This window comes from Melanostigma gelatinosum (genome assembly GCF_949748355.1).
Source record: "Melanostigma gelatinosum genome assembly, chromosome: 11".
Classification (NCBI taxonomy): domain Eukaryota; kingdom Metazoa; phylum Chordata; class Actinopteri; order Perciformes; family Zoarcidae; genus Melanostigma; species Melanostigma gelatinosum.
In genome coordinates this window covers 7,297,761-7,319,958 of record NC_136644.1, presented here as the reverse complement: position 1 = coordinate 7,319,958, position 22,198 = coordinate 7,297,761, and the positions used below count along the sequence as shown (strand labels likewise).

The 22,198-nt window shown below is 43.4% G+C and overlaps 1 protein-coding gene across 1 annotated transcript; it reads right to left on the bottom strand.

Moving 5' to 3' along the window:
* Positions 1-1,853: 1,853 nt before the first annotated feature.
* s1pr5b (sphingosine-1-phosphate receptor 5b) lies at positions 1,854-6,203 on the bottom strand. The gene is made up of 2 exons (XM_079277921.1): positions 6,112-6,203; positions 1,854-4,745 (listed from the first exon to the last, which is right to left on the bottom strand). The coding sequence occupies exon 2, from the start codon at positions 4,478-4,480 to the stop codon at positions 3,251-3,253; it is 1,230 nt and encodes a 409-aa protein (XP_079134047.1). The 5' UTR covers positions 4,481-4,745; positions 6,112-6,203; the 3' UTR covers positions 1,854-3,250.
* Between the last annotated feature and the right edge of the window lie 15,995 nt (positions 6,204-22,198).

Here is a 22,198-nt window from a genome sequence, read left to right as displayed (position 1 = left end):
GAAAGGGATATCGCGAATAAGAGTGAACTACTAAAGTACAAAAAGTGCAATACGTAAAGCTAATTTATTATTACTTCATAATGAAATTTGAAAATAAAACAGAAAATTGCTAATTGCAATTGCTTAGTGGCGTAAAATAAAAACATAAGGGTGATCAAGAGACATGACTATAGTGACCCCTAATTACCTATCAACCCAAATTGCTCCCTCTCTGCAGGTCTATGTGTGGTTGGTTCATGTTAATTGACACGTTCCCTTCCTTCTAGAAATATCTTTGTGAGTGGCTGCTACAGATCAACGCAGATGACAGAAATATGCTCCACGCAGTCCCCCCTCTTGCAAAATACGCAATTCAGGTCACTCTATTCTGGCAAACAGCCACAAGGTGGCGTCAAAAGCCAACTATGACAGTGCAGGCGCAAAAAGACCCACATCAGTTACTCGTTCAAAATAAATCATTATATGATCACACATGTGTTGCAATCATGCGGGAGTGAGCTGCCAGTAATTATATTGTACAACAATGTTCAAGCTTTGTTGGGACCCAGATTCCACAGCTTATTAAACCAAATAAGCAGGACAGATATACATTTTTGCTCCCTCACGGTCAGTGAAATTGATGATGAAGCATTAACAGTCATGAAAACCCCTTGATATGATATGACAAGCCTTGAATCAGCCTTCACCAACAATTCCCCAGCAGAGCGATGACGCTGCCCTCAGTCTGTGTGTTCCAGTCAGAGGAATTAAGCGAGGTTAGCCTTGGGGCTCCAAATGGACACTCCTAGACTAGACTCCCACTGTCTGTCTGCTCTGCAGCTGAGGGTAAAGCTGCACTCACAGGATCAGTTGTGTGAGTTACTTTCATGTACATGTTTTCTATTTATCAAGTCTGTGGTTGGGACTGTCACGGCGGATGACTCGTGACTTCTATCTGTCCAGTTTGTTGTATGATTTCCGCAGCAGGAAGGAAGCTGGGTGGACGGGAAAGATTCCCTGACATGTTGACCTCTGTCAGCAGGCACTGTGCTGTGTGGATACAGGCAACATCTGGAGGAACACCTGCACCTACAAATCAAAGGTGCCCCAGAGCCATGTTGTACTTTTTATTTGAGATAAGTGGTCACTTAAAAGTGAAACAAGTAGTTTGTCAGGATGTCTGACACTAGACTTTGCTTGAAGCTGAATGTCTTGGAGTTGCTTTGCGCGTAATCATTTTTCTGTTAGAGGTGTGAAAAGTCAGCCTATGTCCCTAAATAGAATATTGCACATATGCTGTTTACAGAGTCACACCACACTTATGTTTATGGTCAGAGGGATATGTAATATTAATAATGGTTTCGATTTTAAAGCGGTCCGGCAGGCAGTGGCAACACTTGTGAATGCAGAGAAACAAAATCAAGACTTCATTTCACATTTGTCAATCTTGGACATTGTGGCATTCATAATAACCCAACTAGAAGGCAGTGTTTCTTAAATGCATGATCGGGGGAAAAGCCAAGTAAAAGCCACACAATACATCTCTTGAACTATACGCCCTATAGCTGTCTTTGTCAGCCCTTCGCTAATACACAAACTTAAGTTGAATTGGCAGCCTGTTGAGTTTCTCCTGTCTGTAACATTAAAGCCAGCACGCAAGGCTGTATATAGGCCAATACCAATACCAGATGTGAGACAAGGGGGCCGCCTTCCTGTGGTGCTTCTTCAGGAACTGTTCTTCCATTCAGACAACCTACACACAACGAAACGCACACAGACACGTTTGTATGCGCACACAGTGTAATAACAAACCGAAACCTCTTCGGAATTCTTTAAGAAAACATTTTATTTCTTTTATGAAAAGAAAGGTGAAGTTTTTCTGGTTACAAAATACATATAATTTACAAAACAGATGATATGAAAAGTCTTCAGAAATACAAAAGGTTCACTACATGAGTTCGAGTACAAAAAAAAAGCACACAATGGATTCATCCATTAAAAACATCTGTGTAAAAATAACGACGTCAAACTAATTTATAATAATAATAATAATAATGAAAAATCCGGACCTTAAACTATAACCGGAAACATTCTGTTAACATGATGGACAGCAAAGGGAAGTATTGGAATAATTGCACTGGTTCTGTATGATTTAGGCACAATATTTACCCTTAAAAGTCCTGCAGCTGCATGAGGATTAATTACATCCACTGCTTTGTTTGCGAGTTGAAATATTTAAAGCGATCCTTTTTTCAGCTTATACTTACAAGTGATGCCATTGCACCTCATCTGGTTTCAGTTAAACTATCAGCATGATAGTTTCATGATGGAAAGAAAGCCTCCGTTACATTATACGATGACATTTGGTTGTTTAGATTGCTGTTGCAGTTTTCCTGCAGATGCCAGACTGACATTTAAAGACATCGGACACCAAACCTCAATGAATTTCCACTCAGCATCAGATAGGTTAAAACCGTCTGTCATTTCAAAACAGTGGGGTGGGGTGGGGGGGGGGGGGTATTTTAATGTTGTGTCTCCCTACCACAACTACGCCGCAGCATTCTTCACTGAGCTGTAAGGACAGTTAAGAGTGAGCGCCGTCTCTCTCTTTCCTTCCTGTTGTCTCTCGGTCTCCCTGCATCACATATGTGTCGGGGTGCATCGCACAATTCTATCTCAACAAATCTGACACACTGTGGGCCTTCGAACCAGCGAAATCCAGGTGTCTGCAGATGCACATAATACACACATGAGACGTGTTTGTGCTGCATTTAAGGCACTTCAAATAGGCAAATTCACCATTAACCCAGAAAATGTTGCAATTACATTTTTTTTCAGTCACAAGAGTCATTTGGGTTTGCAGACATCTCCTTCCAGGCTTCGACACAAACTGTAGAACCACGGGGAAATTGAATCTGAGGCTGCTTCTCTGTCCATTGTGATATTTCAGTGCAAATTAGTTCAGGAGACTTATCCCTAGCATACTCGTAAAAAGAAAAGAGTGTTTGTTTGTTCACATTTGAGTGGCATCCTTATGGCATTTTGTTTTGTAATCAGCTCACAATTAAGTTCTGCACCACTTCTGAGGTGAGCAATCTGTCCAAACAAGATTCTCTTGTGCCTCCATAATATTTCATACATCCTCTGTTTCTGGCAATGCTCCAAAATTTGACAATACCAGTGCTGCTTCCTCTCGACAGAAGATGTGCTACATGTCGTCTGTTCAGGGGGGAAACCAGTTCACACACACTCAATCAGTCAGTCTCAGTCTTTATGACTTGAAGAGTTTGGGGTAAAGGGCCTTAATAGGAGATGGGGTGGTGATAACGTTCCCAGAGGAAATGGTCGTCTCCATTCCCCCCTCTAACTTCTGGGATGTCACCTCAGATTTACTAAAACTGCACTCCAGAAATGGCATCCCAATCTTCTTCACATGGCCATCTCGGGTCATCAGACACGGCCGACAGAGCAGCCTCAGAATGGCTCTCCTCATGTCCTTACTGGTCAGAGTATAGATGATCGGGTTGAGGAGCGAGTTGACCATAGCTACTCCCAGGAAGTAATCGGCCTTGTAGAGCAGGCGACAGCTGCGGGTGGGGCAGAAAAAATCCAGGAGGAGGAGGACGAAGAGGGGCAGCCAACAGGCGATAAAGACGCCTAGCACGATGGTGACTGTCTTGAGGAGGGCGATGTACTTCTCCGACTTCCTCACCAAGCACTTCCTCATGCTTCCCGACAGGCCCAGCCGCTGGCGTTGCGTGTTGGTGCGGACGATGCGAAAAACTCTGGCGTAGAGGACCACGATGGCCAGGAGCACTGCGATGAACACAGACACGCAGCAGAGGATGTAGCTCTTGGCATAAAGCGGGAGGACTGTTGAACACTGGTCCAGTCTGCGGATGCAGTTCCACCCCAAAATCGGGAGGACCCCCAAAATCACTGCCAGGGCCCAACTTGCACCAATCAGGGCCAACATCCGTCCCCGCTTCGCCCCGTGGTATGGCCTCATGGTCACCATGGTGACATGGCGTTCAATTGCAATGGCCAGCAGACTAATAATGGAGGCAGCCAGAGTGATGAAGACCCCTCCCTCCCTGAGGAACCATAGCAACGGCGTCAGTTTCAAAGTATTGGATCCGGACATGATGATGTTGGCCATATACGTAACCCCGGCCAGCAGATCAGATAGAGTCAGGTTGCCCAGCAGGTAGTACATGGGCAGGTGGAACTTCTTGTTCCTCCAAATGGCGATGAGAACCACGGCGTTCTCCAGGACGATGAGGAGACACACCACCAGGAACGCAATGCCCTCAGGTTTGAGGCCTTCGAGGTAGCGGTCTTTCTGCAGCTTGCCGGTGTAGTTGTAATGCTGCACGAGGACTGAGTTGTCCTGGTACTCCCAGTAGAACTGCACGTAGCTGGGAGAGGAGGCAGTAGGGGCGGTGGGGAAGATTGGCGTAGAGGGGGGAGTCCCTGCGTGAGCAGAACTTAAAGCCTCCATGATTTATGTTGCTTTCCTTCTATTCTGACTGCAGTCAGTGGCTATAAAGTCCTTTTTGTTGACATGCTTTTGGCAGAGCTGTGATGAATTTGTCCAAGTACAAAGAAAAAAGACACACAGCAAAATGTCTGAGCTCCTTCAATAAAGGGAGAGATTACATGAAGTTGATGCAGCTTAATCCCCCAGAATCCCTGCAGGGTGTTTTCTTTTCTGCCAGAAGACGGTGCTCTTGAGCTCTGTTTGTCCTGGTTAGAGGGTCCGGACGCTGCAGAAAGACATGGGGGAAAAAAGCATGAAAAATAATGGAAAGAAAGGATACAGAACTACAGATAGCTGAAACCATGATCCTTAAAGATTCACTGGAAAACAGAACACTCTTTAGTTCAAGTATGTCTGTGAAAATTCTTCCTTTTTGAAAGGACGATGTTATCTTGCACTGACATTTAAAACACTTTGCCACATGAGTAAAAAAAGATGAATCACAATCCCACATGAAGGTAAAGCGTAGGCTGGTGATGTGAATAAGGCAGCTGTCTATGTCTGTGTCTCTTCCTGACATATACCTACACGTATACAAGCATATTGCTGGTAGATAAGTCGAATGCATACTTTCCTGTGACTTTTGAGTATAAATTGCGACGATTTGAAACTTAAACTAGTCATGACCTCATGAATGCGATACGAAGGGACGGAAGGGATCATTTTGATGTGAAACATTCAGCCTTTCCAACTGTGTTTAAAGTGCTTGTCAGTCACTGTAAGGTTGATAGACAGGAACCATCACAACATGTGCACTCAATTTGGCGCACATGCAGCTGGTTTCCCCCCCCAGCATCAGCATTCCACCTCCACAGCATAGATGAGGTGTGTTTGAAGTCTCCCACACATGCAAATACTCTTAACAGCACGTCCAATGACAAAGTTGAGACTATAATCATAAATGCTTTTGAAGTTGAATTATTTCAGCTGACAATGTTCATGTTGAAATCTATCAGGGGTGATGGGGTTCCATTCCTTTGAGTCTCTGTCGTGAGAGGGAATGTTTTTCTCGTCTCTTGAGTCATATGTTAGCATTTAACAAACGGTCTGGAGAGTTTAACCCATTCAATCTGTTGCCAAGAATTTGGGAAATTCAAATGACTTGTCCGTGTTAGCACAAACAGCTGAATGAGCTAGAATCTAGTCCTGGATAAAAAAAAATGAATGAGATCATAAGTGAATCTCAAAGTCAGTTATCCAGGATGAGATGTGATTGAGAGAATATGTGTGTGTTATAATCACAACAATCAGCATTCGTGTTTAGAATAATGTCAAGATTTTTCTTTCAAAAAAATGTCAAACAAACAAAAGTTTCTTATTTGGTGACTTCTGCATCATACATTTGTTTATAGTGCATCTCCTATAACATTCAGTAGCAGCCTTTCTTTTCCTCAGGTGTAAATGGTGCCATAAAGCAATAGATTCATTGCTTTATGGCATTAACTCTTCATTTTGAAACAAGTATGTTAACATTCTGTTTGAAAAAAACACGACAAAAATGTAACCGTATAAATATGACCCGGAACAATTTCAATGATCACATCATCTGTCACACACTGCATTGGAAGAAAAGAGAATCATTAAGAGGTTACCTTGAAATTGATGCACAGTTGCCGTTTATCACCTCATCTGCTTCTCACTGAGGAGAATCCAAACACAGGCACCAACTGAGTCACACTCAAACTGACAAGGCAGAGGGAGTGAACTGAGACCTTAGTTGAAACATGCAACAGCTAAAGGAGGTTGGTCTTAAACCGAACTCTCTCTCTCTCTCTCTCACACCCTCTTCCTCTCGCTCTCACAGATACACACACACACACACACACAGACAGACAGACTTCTCGTGGCTGCGCACCATAAAACCTCTTCTTGATGACTGACATATGAGGAGGACCTGGAGCGATCGTTACATCGGGATCTCATCGAGGCCCGTCAGTGTAATCAGTGGGTCTGAGTACACAGTCACGACGGCTGGAGCTGTGGCACTTCTTCACATTTCAAAAGGTCACGTAATGTCAACGATACACAGTCCAGCACAGGCAGATTTCCCTGATTTCATCATGCAGACCCCATTCTTTTGTGTACAATGATAACACGGTGACAGCAAAAGAAAAGTTCTTGACTTTGTTTCGCAGGACCCCTCCTCAAATGTTCCCTATAATAAGTTACATACGTATCTATGCAATATACAGTGTGTTAGCTATAAAAAAGCCTGTGAGAAGGAAACATTTGCAAGGCTGCAAAAACGTCACAAAGTGCACTGAGAACACTACATAAAATCTTAAATTAAGAGGAAGTGCTGTAAATTGGCAGGTGTTTGTTCATACTAACTAAACATCACTTTCCAAATAAATGAAAGCTGCAACTACGCTGGAAGAACCAGTTTTCAAAAGACACAGCTCAGTAACAATTCCCCCAACCTCCCCGAGTCAACTGAAATGTAGCTTTTGTTTTCCAGTTCAGGTTTTAGATTTATTGCTCCCACGATTGTCTGTTCTGAAAGCCCTTACTTATGCCGCCAGGGAAGTGAAGCAAATCCGATTCACATGGCTTATCAGTGATGTCATCCCAATTCCCAGAGCCTGTCAGTGAGATTTCGACGTGCTTTGACACGCTTCAGCGGCTCACCTGAACCTCCCCTGCAGGGTGTGCAGAAGGTTTCTCAGGACGAAACAAAGCAGGGGAGACGTGAGAGGGACGCTGCACGAGCCTCAAACACAACTTGAATCGCTTCGCTCTTGGAACGGTTTTTGTTTTGGTCGTGCTTGGTATGATGATGTTGTCGAGAAGCACACAAACTCACTGTTCCCCTGAACGCATTAAATCAGCGGTGGCTTTGCGTTTGCTGTAACACTTATTTACTTTCCTAACTCACAGTGTGTTGACTGTTGGAAATCCTGCTCTTTTTCCGGCTGAGACATTACACTACAGAGTCTGACTATTCAAACCTGTTTGCTGTGTGATTACCTGCGGAATAATCCTCCTTTGTGTACTGTACTTCTGAGTGTGGGCAATACACAAGCTTAGTTCTTTCTTTCTTTCTTTTCACACCTCTTCTATATTTCACTCCGACTGTCTCTGTCTCACATGCTCCTCATCCAAATGTCATTTTAGTGTCTGACCAGGTCGAGTGGCTCCTTTGTGGCTCCTGATAACGTCGGTCAAGTGTGACTGCTGACATACAAACTGCGTTTTCATTTAACTGTCAAGCGAATTAAGGAAATGTTGAATAAATTAAATGCAAGTTATGCACCATTCCATGAACTGGTTTGGAGCAAATAAACTCAGCTACAGTGTAGTTTGGTCAGAAGTTGGAAACATGGCTGCTGACACACATGAGTGAATTCAACAGACACAATACAACGGAGACAACTTTTGAAAAATGTGACCAGCCCGAGCCTTCTGGCTGAAATAAAAGCGTGAACCATCATCACAATGGACGACTGCGGCCTATTTGTGTCAGTGCATGCGTGTGTATGTGTTCGAGAGGCTTGTAAAGGACTTGAAGTTGGTCGGTGAACTTTCTCTACCGCTCTGTTTGAGCGTCTTTAGTGTGTGCGTTTCTCTGTACAAATGTTTCACCCACAATCTCTGCTGTCTGCACCGCCGTGTGTAGGAGGGGAACCCTATCAGGAGATCATTAAAGAGTAATATCCTGTTGGGGTGAACGCAGAGGCCTCACATCAAAGCTTCAGAGAGAAACGGGGGACTGACGCTGAGGACGAGTCGTCTAACAGACGGACAGGACACACACCAATCTGTACAGGAAAAGGAAAAGCTGTCCTCTTTCATGTCTTCTTCTTGATCATTCATGTGTTACTCAGTCCTGTCTGTTTCTCTCTCAATCACACTTTTCCAGATTCCTTTTTTTTTTCATTCCTCACTCAAATTTTTACTTCCATGTTTCTGACTTCTTTTGTACTCAACTTTCTGTGCAGCAATCCTGGAAACACGCTCCACATAGATTTCCCTCTCTGGTATTCTTAATGTTTGTTTTTGGCCACACACACCGCTGTGATGCTGGACTGCTTTCAGCTGAGCCGGCTCCTCTTTGGGCGTGGATGTAATGTTGACCTTGATGGACCAGTTATGTGACCGACAGGACCGTTTGTGTTGAACAGGGGTATGGGGGGGGGGGGGGGGGGGGGGTACTGCCGCACCGCTGATTTGACTCTACCGGTGGAGTGATGATGGCGTCTCTAAGCTGCAAGTGTCAGCTGTAGTGTTAATACTTTTACGGCCTTGATGTTTTTCAGCCTGCGTGGTGAGACATGGTTGTCAAAAGTACAAGAGGACCACCTACAGTTTGAGAGTTGGAAGCATAACTCATATATATTGTTTTAAATTTACTTTTTGAAAGTGAATTTTGACTTGCACATAAGCCTGACCTACCTGAGAGGCGAAGATATGAGTCTGGCATATATTGGGCTTCAAAACACCATCTAAATGGTTTTTGCCTGCCAAGTCCTCTCCAGTCCTCCTCCTCATCACCTAACCACTTCAGGCCGGGGTCTCTGTAAGGCTATCGCACCGCCGCCCCTCCTGCCATCTATCACCACTCGGTCCTCAGACCTAATCCGCTGATAAGTCCCCAAAATCAGGACGAGCCAGACCAGCTCTGTGACGATAAGAATACATTCCTCACTGCTTGCAATTGTATCTCTTTTTTTTCTTTTTCTATCACACACGTACACACAGCAGCAGAAGACTGTCCCTCTCCTCTTCCACTTCATCCTCCTGTCTCCACATTTCCATACAGCCTCCCTGAAGCGTGATGTTTACTTTGCAGAATGCGATCACTCGATGGGCTCGCGGCATTGCAGTGTATGACCTAAGACTGCTCAACCCACTCATCAGCGCATTGTTTGTTTGGATTTTCCAGCCGACTTGCTGCGGTTTTTTGGGAGCCTCTCAAGGGAGATTTATGAGGATCTGTGCTCTTTTGAAGTGCTCGCAGGGCACAGTGGCTTCAGAAGGAGGGATGAGTTGAGGAATGAGTTCAGAGGAAAAGTTGAGGTGGGGGGGGGGGGGGGGGGCTAGAAAATGGGTACAGGCGGTCTGGTCTTCTTCTGACAACAGTTAGGCAGTTGGGAGTTGCAGCGAGGAGCAATGAGTCATCACAATTAAGCTCCTTTCTGGCAGGAAATGACCCCCTATTGCTCCAATTACAGTGATAACAGCAGATAACACCTCGGACAAGGGGACACCAATGATTCTGTCCTTGCATGGGTCTGCAGCTTTCATGCAATGGTTTCCATCCTCTACTGAAGGGGGTGGTTCAGGTCACTGAGAGCTCTGGCTATTGGGGATCCGGTCTATTTCTCCTGGCTCGGCTGCGCCTCAGTGCCGAAAGCTTTGCTGGGCGAGTGCGGCTGCAGTCTGGATGTCTTCACTCCAGCACTGGCAGGCTACAGGCCAAAATGAGATCCAGATTGTTCTTGGTTTAGATGTATGATACCGACACCTCTCTCAGCTCCGCGGGGCTTTAACCAACTCACTCGACCCTCAGGATGATGTGTTCATTCCTGCGATGCCAGAATTAACGCACAGCTCCCATCAAGCCGTGGTCCCTGAGCGCGTTTGTGCATGCGTTTGTCAGTTGGAGACTTTGCATACACTCACAATATATCCAGTGTATACACACACTCTCCGTTCATGAAAGGACAATAAACGACTTTGACATAACTGCTCCACGATTGGCCAAATGTTTATCTTCATCAACACATGCTTAACCGTCCTCCTAAATGTATACTACCGATTAATTTAACCCTGAAATACTTTTTTTTTTTACCTCCAGGTAAACTTCAGATTGAAATCACAATAAATGGGCATTTTTCTCTGGTTTCTCCTTTTTTTTTCCTGGGATGTTTTAAACCCTGAAGATACAAGAACTACAAGAACAACCATTGGAAGTATCTTGCCTCAAAGCTGCATTAATCCATATGTTTGTGTAAAAATGTACAACATGTAATGTTAAATGTGTCAGATAATTATCATTGTCTGTAGTTTCCCTTGTAACAATTGAGCAATTGTCTTTCAGCTCATTACTTTGGTTTTTACACAAAACAACTTCACAGTGTTGGTTCAGATTCACCGCCGTCATCGGATTGGTTTCCAGCAGGCAGCTGTTTTCAGTGAAATAAACCGAATGTACACCACCTGCCAGCAGGAAACATGGTGGTGGTGGAGACCAAAACAGAGTGAAAAGGAGTGCATATTGAACCAGTATTCATCAAGTGACCAGAAAAACAAATGAATGATAATGTTGCTCTGTGTCAGGAAAGCGATGTAACAAAACAAAACAAAAAATGTTGCTTACACATTTGCCATATTAACCACCCTAACCCTAACCCTAACTTTAAATACTGATAATATGTAAATGTGTGCACAGTTTGTTGTGGGCCCCCACAAAGAGCCAAAACATAAGCTAATGCAGGTTTAACTTTGACAAACATAAATCAATAATTGTACTCGCAATTTAACCAATTCGATTTCATATAAATTCATATGGAAGTTATGATATGATACATTTTCCCCGCATTTTCGCACAATTGCAAACTTTTAGACACACTCTTACAAACACGGACAAGATGAAATGCGTAGGTCTGAATATAAAGTTGGAAAAGTGTTTTTCCTTCTCCCTTCACCTTGGAAGTAGGTGCAGTTCAACCAGAATCTCTTCTTCTGCAAACACACTCGTGCACATTTTTCCAAACACACATGAACACACATGAACACACATGAATCCTGCCCTCATGGATCTCTCTAGAGACATGATGGTAATCAGAGGAGATGGGCGGACAAAGACATTACAACCGCACGGCAGCCATACGAATCCCTGCGGGACGCTCGCTCAGACATTTTGTTGCTTGAACGATTCCTGCTCTGTTTCTTTGTGGCCTCTTGAAATTCCATCTTGCTCTCTGTTCTTGAAGGGGGAAGAAAATAGCAGGAGAAGCGCAAACCAGTAAGAATGTAAATTAATGCCAGATCTCCAAGTTTTGGCCCCTTTCTGCGTCCCGGGATAATTTGTAAAAACATGCAGCCAAGACGCTGATATGGTAAGAGTGAGGAGAAGGGCACGAGACAAGCTTGGGCCTGAAACCTTTTTTTTCTTCTTCTTCTTCTCTTTCTTCACCTTTTTAAACTTTCCTCTCATTTTCCACGTTTGACCTCGGCTCGCTTTCTTTCAGTAACTCTCTTGTGTTTCCATTCAGAAGGTGTTTTATAAAGAGAAAGGAGAAATGGGCAGAGTACCAGCTCAGTCAACCAGATGGTAAGATTAGCGTGACTGGAAGTGATTTGAAGTCTGGTTTCCCTTCTTTTTTTCATTCTTTAAGAAAATACCACTCAAGAAATTGCTGACCTCAGCAGAACATTAGCCTCTCACATCTCACTTCAAACCAAACCAAACCATCAATGGTGGTATCATTAGTTCAAAGAGTGGTGTGGGTCAGTCTGCTCAGTGTTGTCATGATTGTAAAAGAGCGGGCATTTACATGTGCGCGTATGAAACAAACAAGATACAATATGTTTATTAGTGAGTTTTTGAGGCGTGGGTAGGTGTTGTTGTGTAACTTTTGGACAGATCAGCCTATGTTACGTTAAACTAAGCTAATTGTCTCCTGGCTCTTGCTCCATTTCTGCACAGACATTATAATGATATCAATGTTCTCAACTCAAGAAAGTTTTTCCAAAATGTCAAACCACTAAACAATTAAAACTGTTATTTTGGGGTCTCACTCGGTCAGCCTATTGAAACATATTTGAATTGGATGGAATACGAGTTTCTGATTGGATTTGTGTCAGAGTTAGATTCCCTTTCCAGTCCTGTTAACACATTCTTGTTCCTGTTCAGCACATCTTAAAGTGTAAATCTTTGACTGCACACACATAATAAAGTTAATTCAAAGCATAGCTGCATCAGCGACTTGCCAGAAGCCAAGCTGCAGGACTGAGCAACAAGCTAAACATGCATCCAAGATCTGAGTTGTGTTGTTAACACATCTGGCATCCTGCCGTGTGATATCTGTTGTTATCCATAAATCAGTTGGGCTGTTCTCCCATTCCAGCTGGCTTGTTCAGTTTTACAATCGGATGTTTTATCAGAGCAGCAGCACATATTTCAACCTCTTGCCTTTGCCTGTAAAATCTGTCACGTCTCACACGGTCGCCCTGCCAACGGATGGCCGAGATGACACATTAAGATAAAAAGCAAGGGTGAGATAAAAAATTGTCATTCAAATAACTGCACACTACTTTTTCCATAAAAGCCTGCATTGTATTGTACAGTAAAGCTTCATGTCTGGTCTCTGACAGCCTACTTTGTTTTGAACGACACGCAGGATCTCTCTGCAAGCCCATTGGTGGAAGTCAAGCTCTGCAACCAATTACGTGCAGTTCTGAGAAATTCAAATGCAGAAACTTAATGTCTTCCTCGGTTTCTGAGCCTCCACGTCTATGTGTCAGTCATTCCTTTCTTTACGAATTCGTTTCCCCCCGACCCCTCCACCGCCACCACCTCATTCCCTCCCCTCCGCCAGCAACCACATTTCCAAGCTGCATGTTCCATTGCAAGCAATTAGATGTCAGGTCACAAGCGTACCAGCAGCTGGGTCCTGTTCCAGTGCAAGTTTCAGTAAATGGGTATCAGGAGTGCATCGGCAGATCGTGCACAGACACAAACCAGCTGGCTTCTTCAGCTAATTTGCTCCATGGTGAAAACTGAAAGAAAAATAATTTAAATTTAGTCAGAAAACTGTTCTAAAGATGAACTGCAGGGTTTCCCCGTTCCACCTTGAGCGATTGCAGCAGCAGAATAATCACATCGGCCTACACACTTAAATGTAAAGGCATCTGCACACCCACTGGGGAGTGGGGGAAATTCTTCTCCTGAGGCAGGTCCTCTGTTTGCCCTCATGGTTTAGTAGAGACAGAAGTAGGCCCAGCTTACAGCCAGAGAGGACAGAAGAAAGCTCCATCAAATATCAAACATCCTTCTGTTGAAAACAGATTAGGTTTACATTATGTATTGTGTTTTTCCACTGTGTCCCAATAACTCCCAACTCCTGATTGAACAGTTTTCATTTGATTGCGTCCCACGGCCGCTTAAGGGATCAAGTTGCGGTTTACGTCCAGATAAATTAAAATCGTATCCAGTTGTTTGTTTGTCAGCAATGTGCAGTTTCAGTCAAAGTTGTCAAGTCAACTCAACAGCAGAGGGTTTTCAAATCAAGCAGCAGTCCTGGGTCTCAGCTTGTTTAAACTAAATATCCTCACACGTGGAAGATTACTCGCCAGTCACACAAACTCCTTGGCAGTGTCAGCTTAAAACTTGTAAATTCTCATCAAGATGCCAACGTTTCCAAAGATATCAAATAAGCCAGGATGAATTACAGGGCAATGTGTATGTAATTAATCAAAAATGTTTCCAATTTCCGTAAAAACATTTGAATAAAGGTAATTATAACGTGACGATTATCAAACTCAATGGTAAACTCGTTTTGAAACAGGTTCAGAGCTAATTTGAGAGAAATGTTGGGAATAGCACAGTTGGAATCCCACAGTTAGCCTCATGTCTATACATAGCTGAGATCAGCAGGTCACACACAGCTGTCAGCTCAGAGTCTTATTTTGGTGTTTTGTTTGGGTGCTTTTCAGGGGGAGGAGGGTATCTATGTTTTCCCAGTGACTGATAGGACTCGTTGTTTACGGAAGCACAATTATACGAGCGACTGGGCAGCGTACTGATCCCAAAGGAGTCCCCATGGACCCACTAATGGCCACCCTATAACTATCGAGGTTTGGTAAAAGAGCAGTGTCTTCGATAGCTGCTACAAACCCTTTTACTGTTCGCCAACACTGTGGACATTGTACCGGGCCCACTGTTTGCAAGGTCCTTCGTGTTTAATGTTAGCATTGAGAGGGATTGATAGAGGCAGAGGTATTTTAACATGTGGTGGAGAGGCTAGACAAGGATGATGGATTTCACAAGCTTCCTGATGTGCCTCTGACATTCCCACTGGGACTTGTCATCTGGGACCTTTCCTGCCCCTCAAAGTTAGGATGCCAGGAGCAATTTAGTGAGGAAGAAGAAGAGTGAAAGAGGGAAGAGCAGTCGGCCAGAAATAAAAAAGATTGTCACTTTGAAGAAGGGAGGAAGAGAACGCTGGACAGAGTTCCAAAAGGACGTCAGCGACAAAGACAACAATTCAGATTCAAACATTAGCCAGTTGCCCATTACTTTTCTCCTGCCTCACACATGAAACAGCTTTGATGAAAACACAGCAAAGAGCTGTGAGTAACTCAGTGAGTAGCCAGGAATATGCCGGAGCCTGAAGAGGAATGGGTTGTTTGAGAGCCAAAGATCCCCCATAACTCCCCAAGCTGTCATCTCACTAGTGTCTTCTCTTATATACACATAAACATAAACCTTCCTTCCTCTCTGATCGGGATTTCTTCTAGCTTTTACTCCCTGTATAGAGCTCAAAGGTGAAATGCCTGCTCTTGCACATCTGTGCTTATGTTTGGACAGGAAAACATAAAATCCCTTGCAACACAGACGTGATTTGTCGCCAATGTACTGCATCAGCATCTTTTAACGTGGGTGTGTGTTTGATTACCTCCCGTTCGCAGTAAGTGCATGATTTTGAAGTTCTCCAATAAATCAATTGGTTCTGGTATGTATTTACATGTTCTGCAGACAGGCAGAGTGGTTTAGAAGAGGAGGATGGGAAGATGATGCATCTGTGTAACGAAATACAATATCGTGGTAGCCTGGTGTGTGAACTCAGCTGGTTTTGCTGGAGTTGTTTGTTTACTCTACAGTCAGTTCATTATTCGCCACTTCCGTTTCAACCCAGGTCTCGCTCCCACTTTCTCCCTCAGTTTCCTCGACTTCCTCCGTCTCCCTCACCCCCCACATCTCAGCACTGCTCTCGAGTCCCTCTTTTGCCTTCCTCCACTGCATTTCACCCTTCAGATCACTTCTTCCCTTTGCTTATACTTAGATTTTTGGTTTAGGCCTTTGGAGAGCCAGGTGTACAGAGGTGATTCAGGGATTTAACTTCTCTCTTAGGCTTTCTTCTTTCATTCGTCATACAACTACTTCTGTCTCTTTTTACGAGTGCAACACTATAAGCGCCCACCAGAGAGACTGTCGGAAAGAGTGTGATTACTGTCAGCAGGCTTTTCCCCCTGCTTTGGAGTGTAACCGTAGCTATAGCTATACATATTTTCTGTGAATAAGAGGGGGAAAAAAGGAAAGAGTTTTAGGATCGTACTTTCCCATGATTATTATTCCTCCGTCCAGCTCCGTGCAGAATTGTGCTGGTTGGTAACATTTGGATGCGTCCAGTGGAAACAGATTACAGATGGTGAGTAAATCTCCCTTCAGGCTATCGCCCAGGACAGCTGACAATTTCATGGCCATTTCTGGACAACTCCATTTGGGCATCTATGCTACACAGAACAAAACAAGCTAACTTCAGCTTTAGTCACCAAAAGCTATCATTCGATTTGTCTCTCTCGGTTCCAATGGTGCATTATGCAGAGATTATTTGGGAGAATTACACATTCAAAACACATTGATTCACAGGTCATTGGTTCTCACAATCCACTATTACGCTGACGAGGCATCCTGTCACGCCAGCAGGACACGGAAGAGTGATTCAGTGAACAAAGCAGATTACATCTCCAGTCCATGTTTGTATTTTTTTCCAATTGGGACCTCTTAGTTTATTTTGCTTCTAGTTCAAGCACTCCCTAATTGCAGATGTGCCTTTCTGATGGCTCTAAACTGGTTTATAAAGATAACACACTTCATCGTGAGTGACCGTAAACGTTTTTGCAGGAAATTAAAGGGTGATAGGGTTTTCCGCGACACCTTTGGCCCATTTAGAAGGATGTGTATTTGCATATGTTTTTCAGTAACACTACCCCAGGCCAGACAGGTAGAGTCACGGTCTCCAAAAAAACAAAATATTCTCAGGAAACAAAGTTCAGCAGCAGTATCCATCAACTCTGACCTCAGGCTCTTAATGGTGATTCCTGAGAGCTTGTTTTCATTCTTTGCATTTACCTCATTCCCTCGCCAGCAACCCCCCACCCACCCCTGTCAAACCCCTGGTCCACGTTTCAGGTCTCAGCATCGGAGTCTTTGTTTTTAGATGTGACCACTTGTTTTCCTCCGCGACCCTCCGCTTGGGCTCTTGAGGGCCGCATTAACATCAATTTATGCAATTAAACGAGAATGCGTGAAGAGTTTGCACGTTGCTGCTCTCCTGCCAAAATGTGTAATTGAGCTAATAGCAGCTGTTCGAGCCGGATCTTATAACACATTCACATGTTCCATTAGGAGCTGCTCTCACGAGCCAGCGGTGGAGTGACTGGCTCCAGATGTTCTCCGCGGCAGGGGAAAAAGGCCTCACAGGATACAACAAGGGCGATGAGGAGATGTGTTTTCTGTCACAAGAGAAGGAGGAGAATGGTCCCCGGTGATTTTAAATACCCTAAAAGGACGTCTATTTTTTACCAGCTCTGGGTCCATTGGGCTGCATTTAATCAGACGGCCTTTCTCTGCCAAATCCTCCTGAGTAACCGCGTCGTATGAGCTGGCCAAATGATAACACCTTCATGATTGTGTTATGATATTTTGGTTGTGGGAAACTGAGGACACTGTGTTGTGATTGAGCCACGTTTTGTGGTGGAAGAATGTAAACAGTACTGGTTGGGTTGATTAAGGGAGGCTCTTCTATCAATGGGATATTCCTGCTCTTGCGTCATTGGTAATTGTTTGTCCTGTGTGCTTGTCTCACAGCCACGTCCTACGGTGATTTCACCAAATGTCAAAATTTCCATTGTTTGTGCAGAGAAATTGGCCTCTGATTAGCAGCATGTAAATGACTGTTGCAGATCGTACTGCCACTAAACCAGGCAGCTGTGTTCACAAGGGAAAGTTTGCATCGCCAGCTTGTATTCCGGCTGTTCATGTAGAATCAAGCACTCAAACTTTTCCCTCATGACGCAGGATTTCTCTTTTCCAAATATTAAACTTTGTAAACTCAGACTCGCTGAACCTCCAGCCAAGATTAAGATTGTTCATGCATTTCTTGCATCCTGTTTGGATTAGTGGATCGGCAGCCACCCTAAAATGTTTTCACTGGCTCTCCATTTTGTCAATGGTTTACATGGCTTCATTTCATTTTTCCATTTTTACGCAAGGTAGTTTGTGTGTTTATGTGTGTTTATGCACTTCATATCATAGTATACAGGGGTAAATAGGGGTGTGTTGGTCAGAGTTGTGGATGGGTGTGTAACATGTCAAGCATTCATGTGGGAATCTGTTTTTGTGTCCCTTCAAAGACCTGTGAATAATGTTCTTTCTATCAACCTTAACTATGATATTCCCCTCACTAGAAGTGTTTTAGTTGCCTAACCTTAACCAAATCTTGACCCTGTACATATTTTATTTGCCCTAACCTTTCCCTAACCTTAACGTTAAGGACATTTCCATACACAAATAGTGTAGAAAATTTTACAACATGAACATATATTGGGATTGTGCTAAATTGGCCAGTATCAGCATTCTGGTTTTGGCGATAGGGTTGATTTACTGCAGTGAGCTACTGTATTTCAAATCACCTGCATTGTCTGTTTTGCTTTTTCATCCGTTTTGGAGGCTTTACTCATGCTGGTTATCTCAGCCTCGGGGCTGTTGACAGCTCTTCAAATAAGAGACAGGTGGTGCAATAGAAATGTCCATTGCTGAGAGGGAAGAGAGAACTATCAAACACTCACTGCTCTCGAGATAAAAAAGTGTCTTTTAAAAGTGATTTCGCAAAGTTCAACCCACGTGTTATTATAACTACAAATCATTTACAATACTGCTATTTCTACTTTACAGGCAGACATCATTTTTTACTGCCAAAAAAATCAATAAATATTTTAATATGGTGCAATAATGAATGGTTTTAATGGCAAAATGCCAAAGTACTACTTACTCTGCAGAATGATCACTGTTATCATTACGTCTGCCAAGGAGGTTATGTTTTCGGCTTAGTTTGTCTGTTTGTCAGAAGAATGACGGTAAACCAGCGGCCATAAATTGAATGTCACTTGGTGTAAAGGTAGCATGGGCCAAGGTAGAACCCATTCAACTTTGGAATGGATGCAATCACGGGTCTGTAATTATTAGCCTAACTATAGCTGTCTGGTGAATGAAGGAAAGGAGTACACATATTGCACGAGGTGAAATAACTCATAGAACTATGTCAAATTTGAAGTAAATGTACCTTTGTTACGAGGAAAACAAAAAAGCAGCCCTTGAATTGTCAATGTTAATTTCCCTAAACCCCCTAAGTGTTGAATAAGTCTTCCACAAGCACAGAGGTAACACAAATACCACAATTTGAAAGAAACACTGGGACACTGACTGACTGACTGGCACTCTTTTCAACAGAGTGCCAGTTCAGAGGTTTCTCCCGTGCCAGGCAATGTGTTTTTTATGAGCCCATCTTCTCATCTGTGCTTCATTAACACTGGTTGTGTCGTCTTGTGGTCGTGGGTTATGTGGCTCTGATCTCTGGAGCTAACTGCTCCTTAAGCAGTCAACTCAACTATAAATCTTGAATTTTAGGCAGATCTTGAATCTAAAGAGGACATCTGCCACATCAGAGCATAAGTAGGAGGCAATTGAAAGAATTGGAGTCTGGGGAGTTTTTTAATGACGCAGTCATCAACGTGGCTAATGCGCTGAACGATGCTTACCGGTATGTGGCTCACATCTGCTGGCTCGCTGTAAAACACGTCCAATTTGATGAAGAACCGAATGCAGTGTTTCATGTAAACAAGAAACTACGACAAAGGAAGAGCAGACGATCATCTTCTTTCCATCTCACCGTCTCTTAAAGTGCAACAACACCGTTCATCTGCTCAGACAGACATGCTGCGGTGGTTTCTCAGAGTCTGTGTGAACAGCTAACATATCTCGAGCAAACGGCAAGTTAACAGCAAAAAACAACAAAAGAAAAGGCTTTAGCTGCCCAGAGAGACTTTATATAAGCTTACATCCAGCAGTGTTTTAACAGGAACTGATTTAGACCGACGACATGCCTCATTCCCGACTTCAACTCCCTCCAAGTGTTTCACTCCCTGCAAGGATAAGCACATTTTCAAGGCAAAGTGTGAGTGGGGAGTCATAAATGACCTTTGACTTTGACCGGCATTAAATAAGGAAATTACACTGTGATGGTGTCACTGGATCCTTGGTTTACACTAACAGCACTCTAAGTAATCCCAAACTGTTTGATGCCACTTTAATGATATGGAATTAATGCAAAATATAACAAGCTGGTCAACAGACGAGCGACTACAGACTCTTTAGTGATGTCACATCTTTTGCTAATGAACCCTTCAGAGACACATTAGAGAGAAAGAGAGAGCGAGAGCGAGAGAGAGCGAGAGAGAGAGAGCGAGAGAGAGAGAGAGAGAGAGAGAGAGAGAGAGAGAGAGACATTCCCTAAATTCTTCCTGCAGAGTCAATTTCTTTATGTGAGGCTATATGGCCATGGTTAGGTTAAGCTCCTCACCACGAAGTCTTATCGCTGGCAAACTAACAGATCTTCGCCTTAAAACACTGTTATAAATCACATTGAATTGCGGCTTGTTTTCAACAACATGAACCCCCTCTTGACCACAGACCCTCGTGTTTAAGGTTTAAGTCTAAATAGCCACTTTGAGAAGATTGCAGTTGTCTAGTCAAACTGTTGATGGGAAAGTAGCAGCGACTGTGTGAAACCTTTTACTTGAAAGGTTATAAAACACTCTCCTACGGCTAAACTCAATGTGTTGTGATGACACAGAAAGTTCAAATTGTTCAAGTATACCTGAATCAGATACTCTCAAGACAAATGTACATATTAAAAGAGTTATTGGTTGCTGTAATCATTCCTTCTCTTGAATTCCACTGATGGAAATGATGAAAGTTCAGCAGAAGCTAATACGAGGCTTCAGTCGCATCATGCGGGTATAAAGTTACAGTACATTTAATTCCTTCTTTTTCTTTCCTTGCTGATCCGGCTTGGAAGATTACTTTCCGGTAGCTGCATGTAGCCACGGTTTGTTGCCGGGATGAAACACAATAAAGCCAACATATGCCTGCCAGGATATGCTTTGAATTTGGAACCTCAAATATGCTTCAGCTGAAATTAAAGGCCCAGCTGCACCAGAATTTAAAATGGCTAAATTCAATAGAATTGCCATGATCACTTGATTTGTTGACAAATCTTTTTGCATTGTTTAACTTGGATTAACTATGGCCAAAAATAAGACATATTAAATCGCGCTGACCTTTAATGGAAACAAAGCAGAAGAAATTATTAAAATTATTAAAATTCTAACTTGCTTATACAACCCACCTCTGTCTGAGTAAACTGCCCTACAGCTTGCTAACTGTCAGTACACTACAGCAACTAAAGCCTTGAATCTAGAGCTATTGTGACAGACTCGTGCCAGCATTTCTCAGCAGGCTAGCATGTTAGCAGTTAGCCTGCCAGAAGCTCCAACACATCTCTTTCCAACTCGTCACTTACTGACACTTTGTCAGGATCCTTGGCGTCACTTTCTAATGCACTGGGTTTAGCGCACAGTCGCAGTAAGCATGTGGTCAAAGTTAATCAAAACCACTTAATTAGGTTTAGGAAAAGCATCATGGTTGGGCTTATGATGCATTCCAATAACCGCATAAATAAGATGAATAATAGCCTGGGAATGACGACACACCCGAGTTGACTGCGTTCCAGTACAAGTCGGAAAACGTAATGGGGTGTGTGTAACACGCTACAGCGATATAACACCGTAGCAACATGTTCACTGAGTCGGCCAGTATGACGGATTTAATGAGACACAAGAAAGAAGAACAGCTTATCACTACAGCTTTTTTTTAGGTTGGAGTTGGTGGGGTTCGTAACATCTTCGGAAATCTTACTTCAGTCGGCGTTCCAGTTGAAATTTCTGGGAACTGGAAACTTGGAAATTCCGACTTCCCAGTTCAATTGGAATGCAGCATTAAAACAACTTAGTGAAATGTAAATGAAGTCATATAGGTGCAGAAAACATGTCACAATCATCACTAATGTAACTTTGGGACACAAACAATGCTCTCCTGATTGAAAGTCCTGTGTTTGTTTGACCCATCCACCACACCTCCCACTTCTGTCTTTATACTACGTCATCAACCTCTCAGAGCATTTTCTCTGAGCGTCTAATAATGACGATCTGTACGGTGGATTACTGACTGTTGTCGTAAGAAAAGCAAAAAATCCAGTGACCGGAGAGTCAATCCATGCTGTCCTCATATATGCTAATGATGCAAGCTGTAAAGCTAGCAACTCCCACTACTCTGGATAAACAAACTTTGTTGTTCAGTCCTCCTCCTAGACAACTGGAGCCATCACCAGCCACCGCAGAAACCCAAGGCTCTCTCTATTAAAGATTGACTTCATCCACGGACGTTTTCATAAGCCCCTCTCCTCCCGCCTCCTCTCCATCCCTTCCTCCTTTTCTTCCCCAATCTCATTCTTTGTGGTTTTTTGGAGTTGGCAAGTGCAAGGCGTCACAAAAATTGAGGCCAACTCTTTCTTTCACCCTCTCTCAATTTTTCTCCTTCTTACTGCTCCCATT

Bases quoted from the DNA above. Each gene is read 5' to 3' on its own strand.
- s1pr5b (XM_079277921.1), bottom strand. From the start codon at position 4,480: ATGGAGGCTTTAAGTTCTGCTCACGCAGGGACTCCCCCCTCTACGCCA.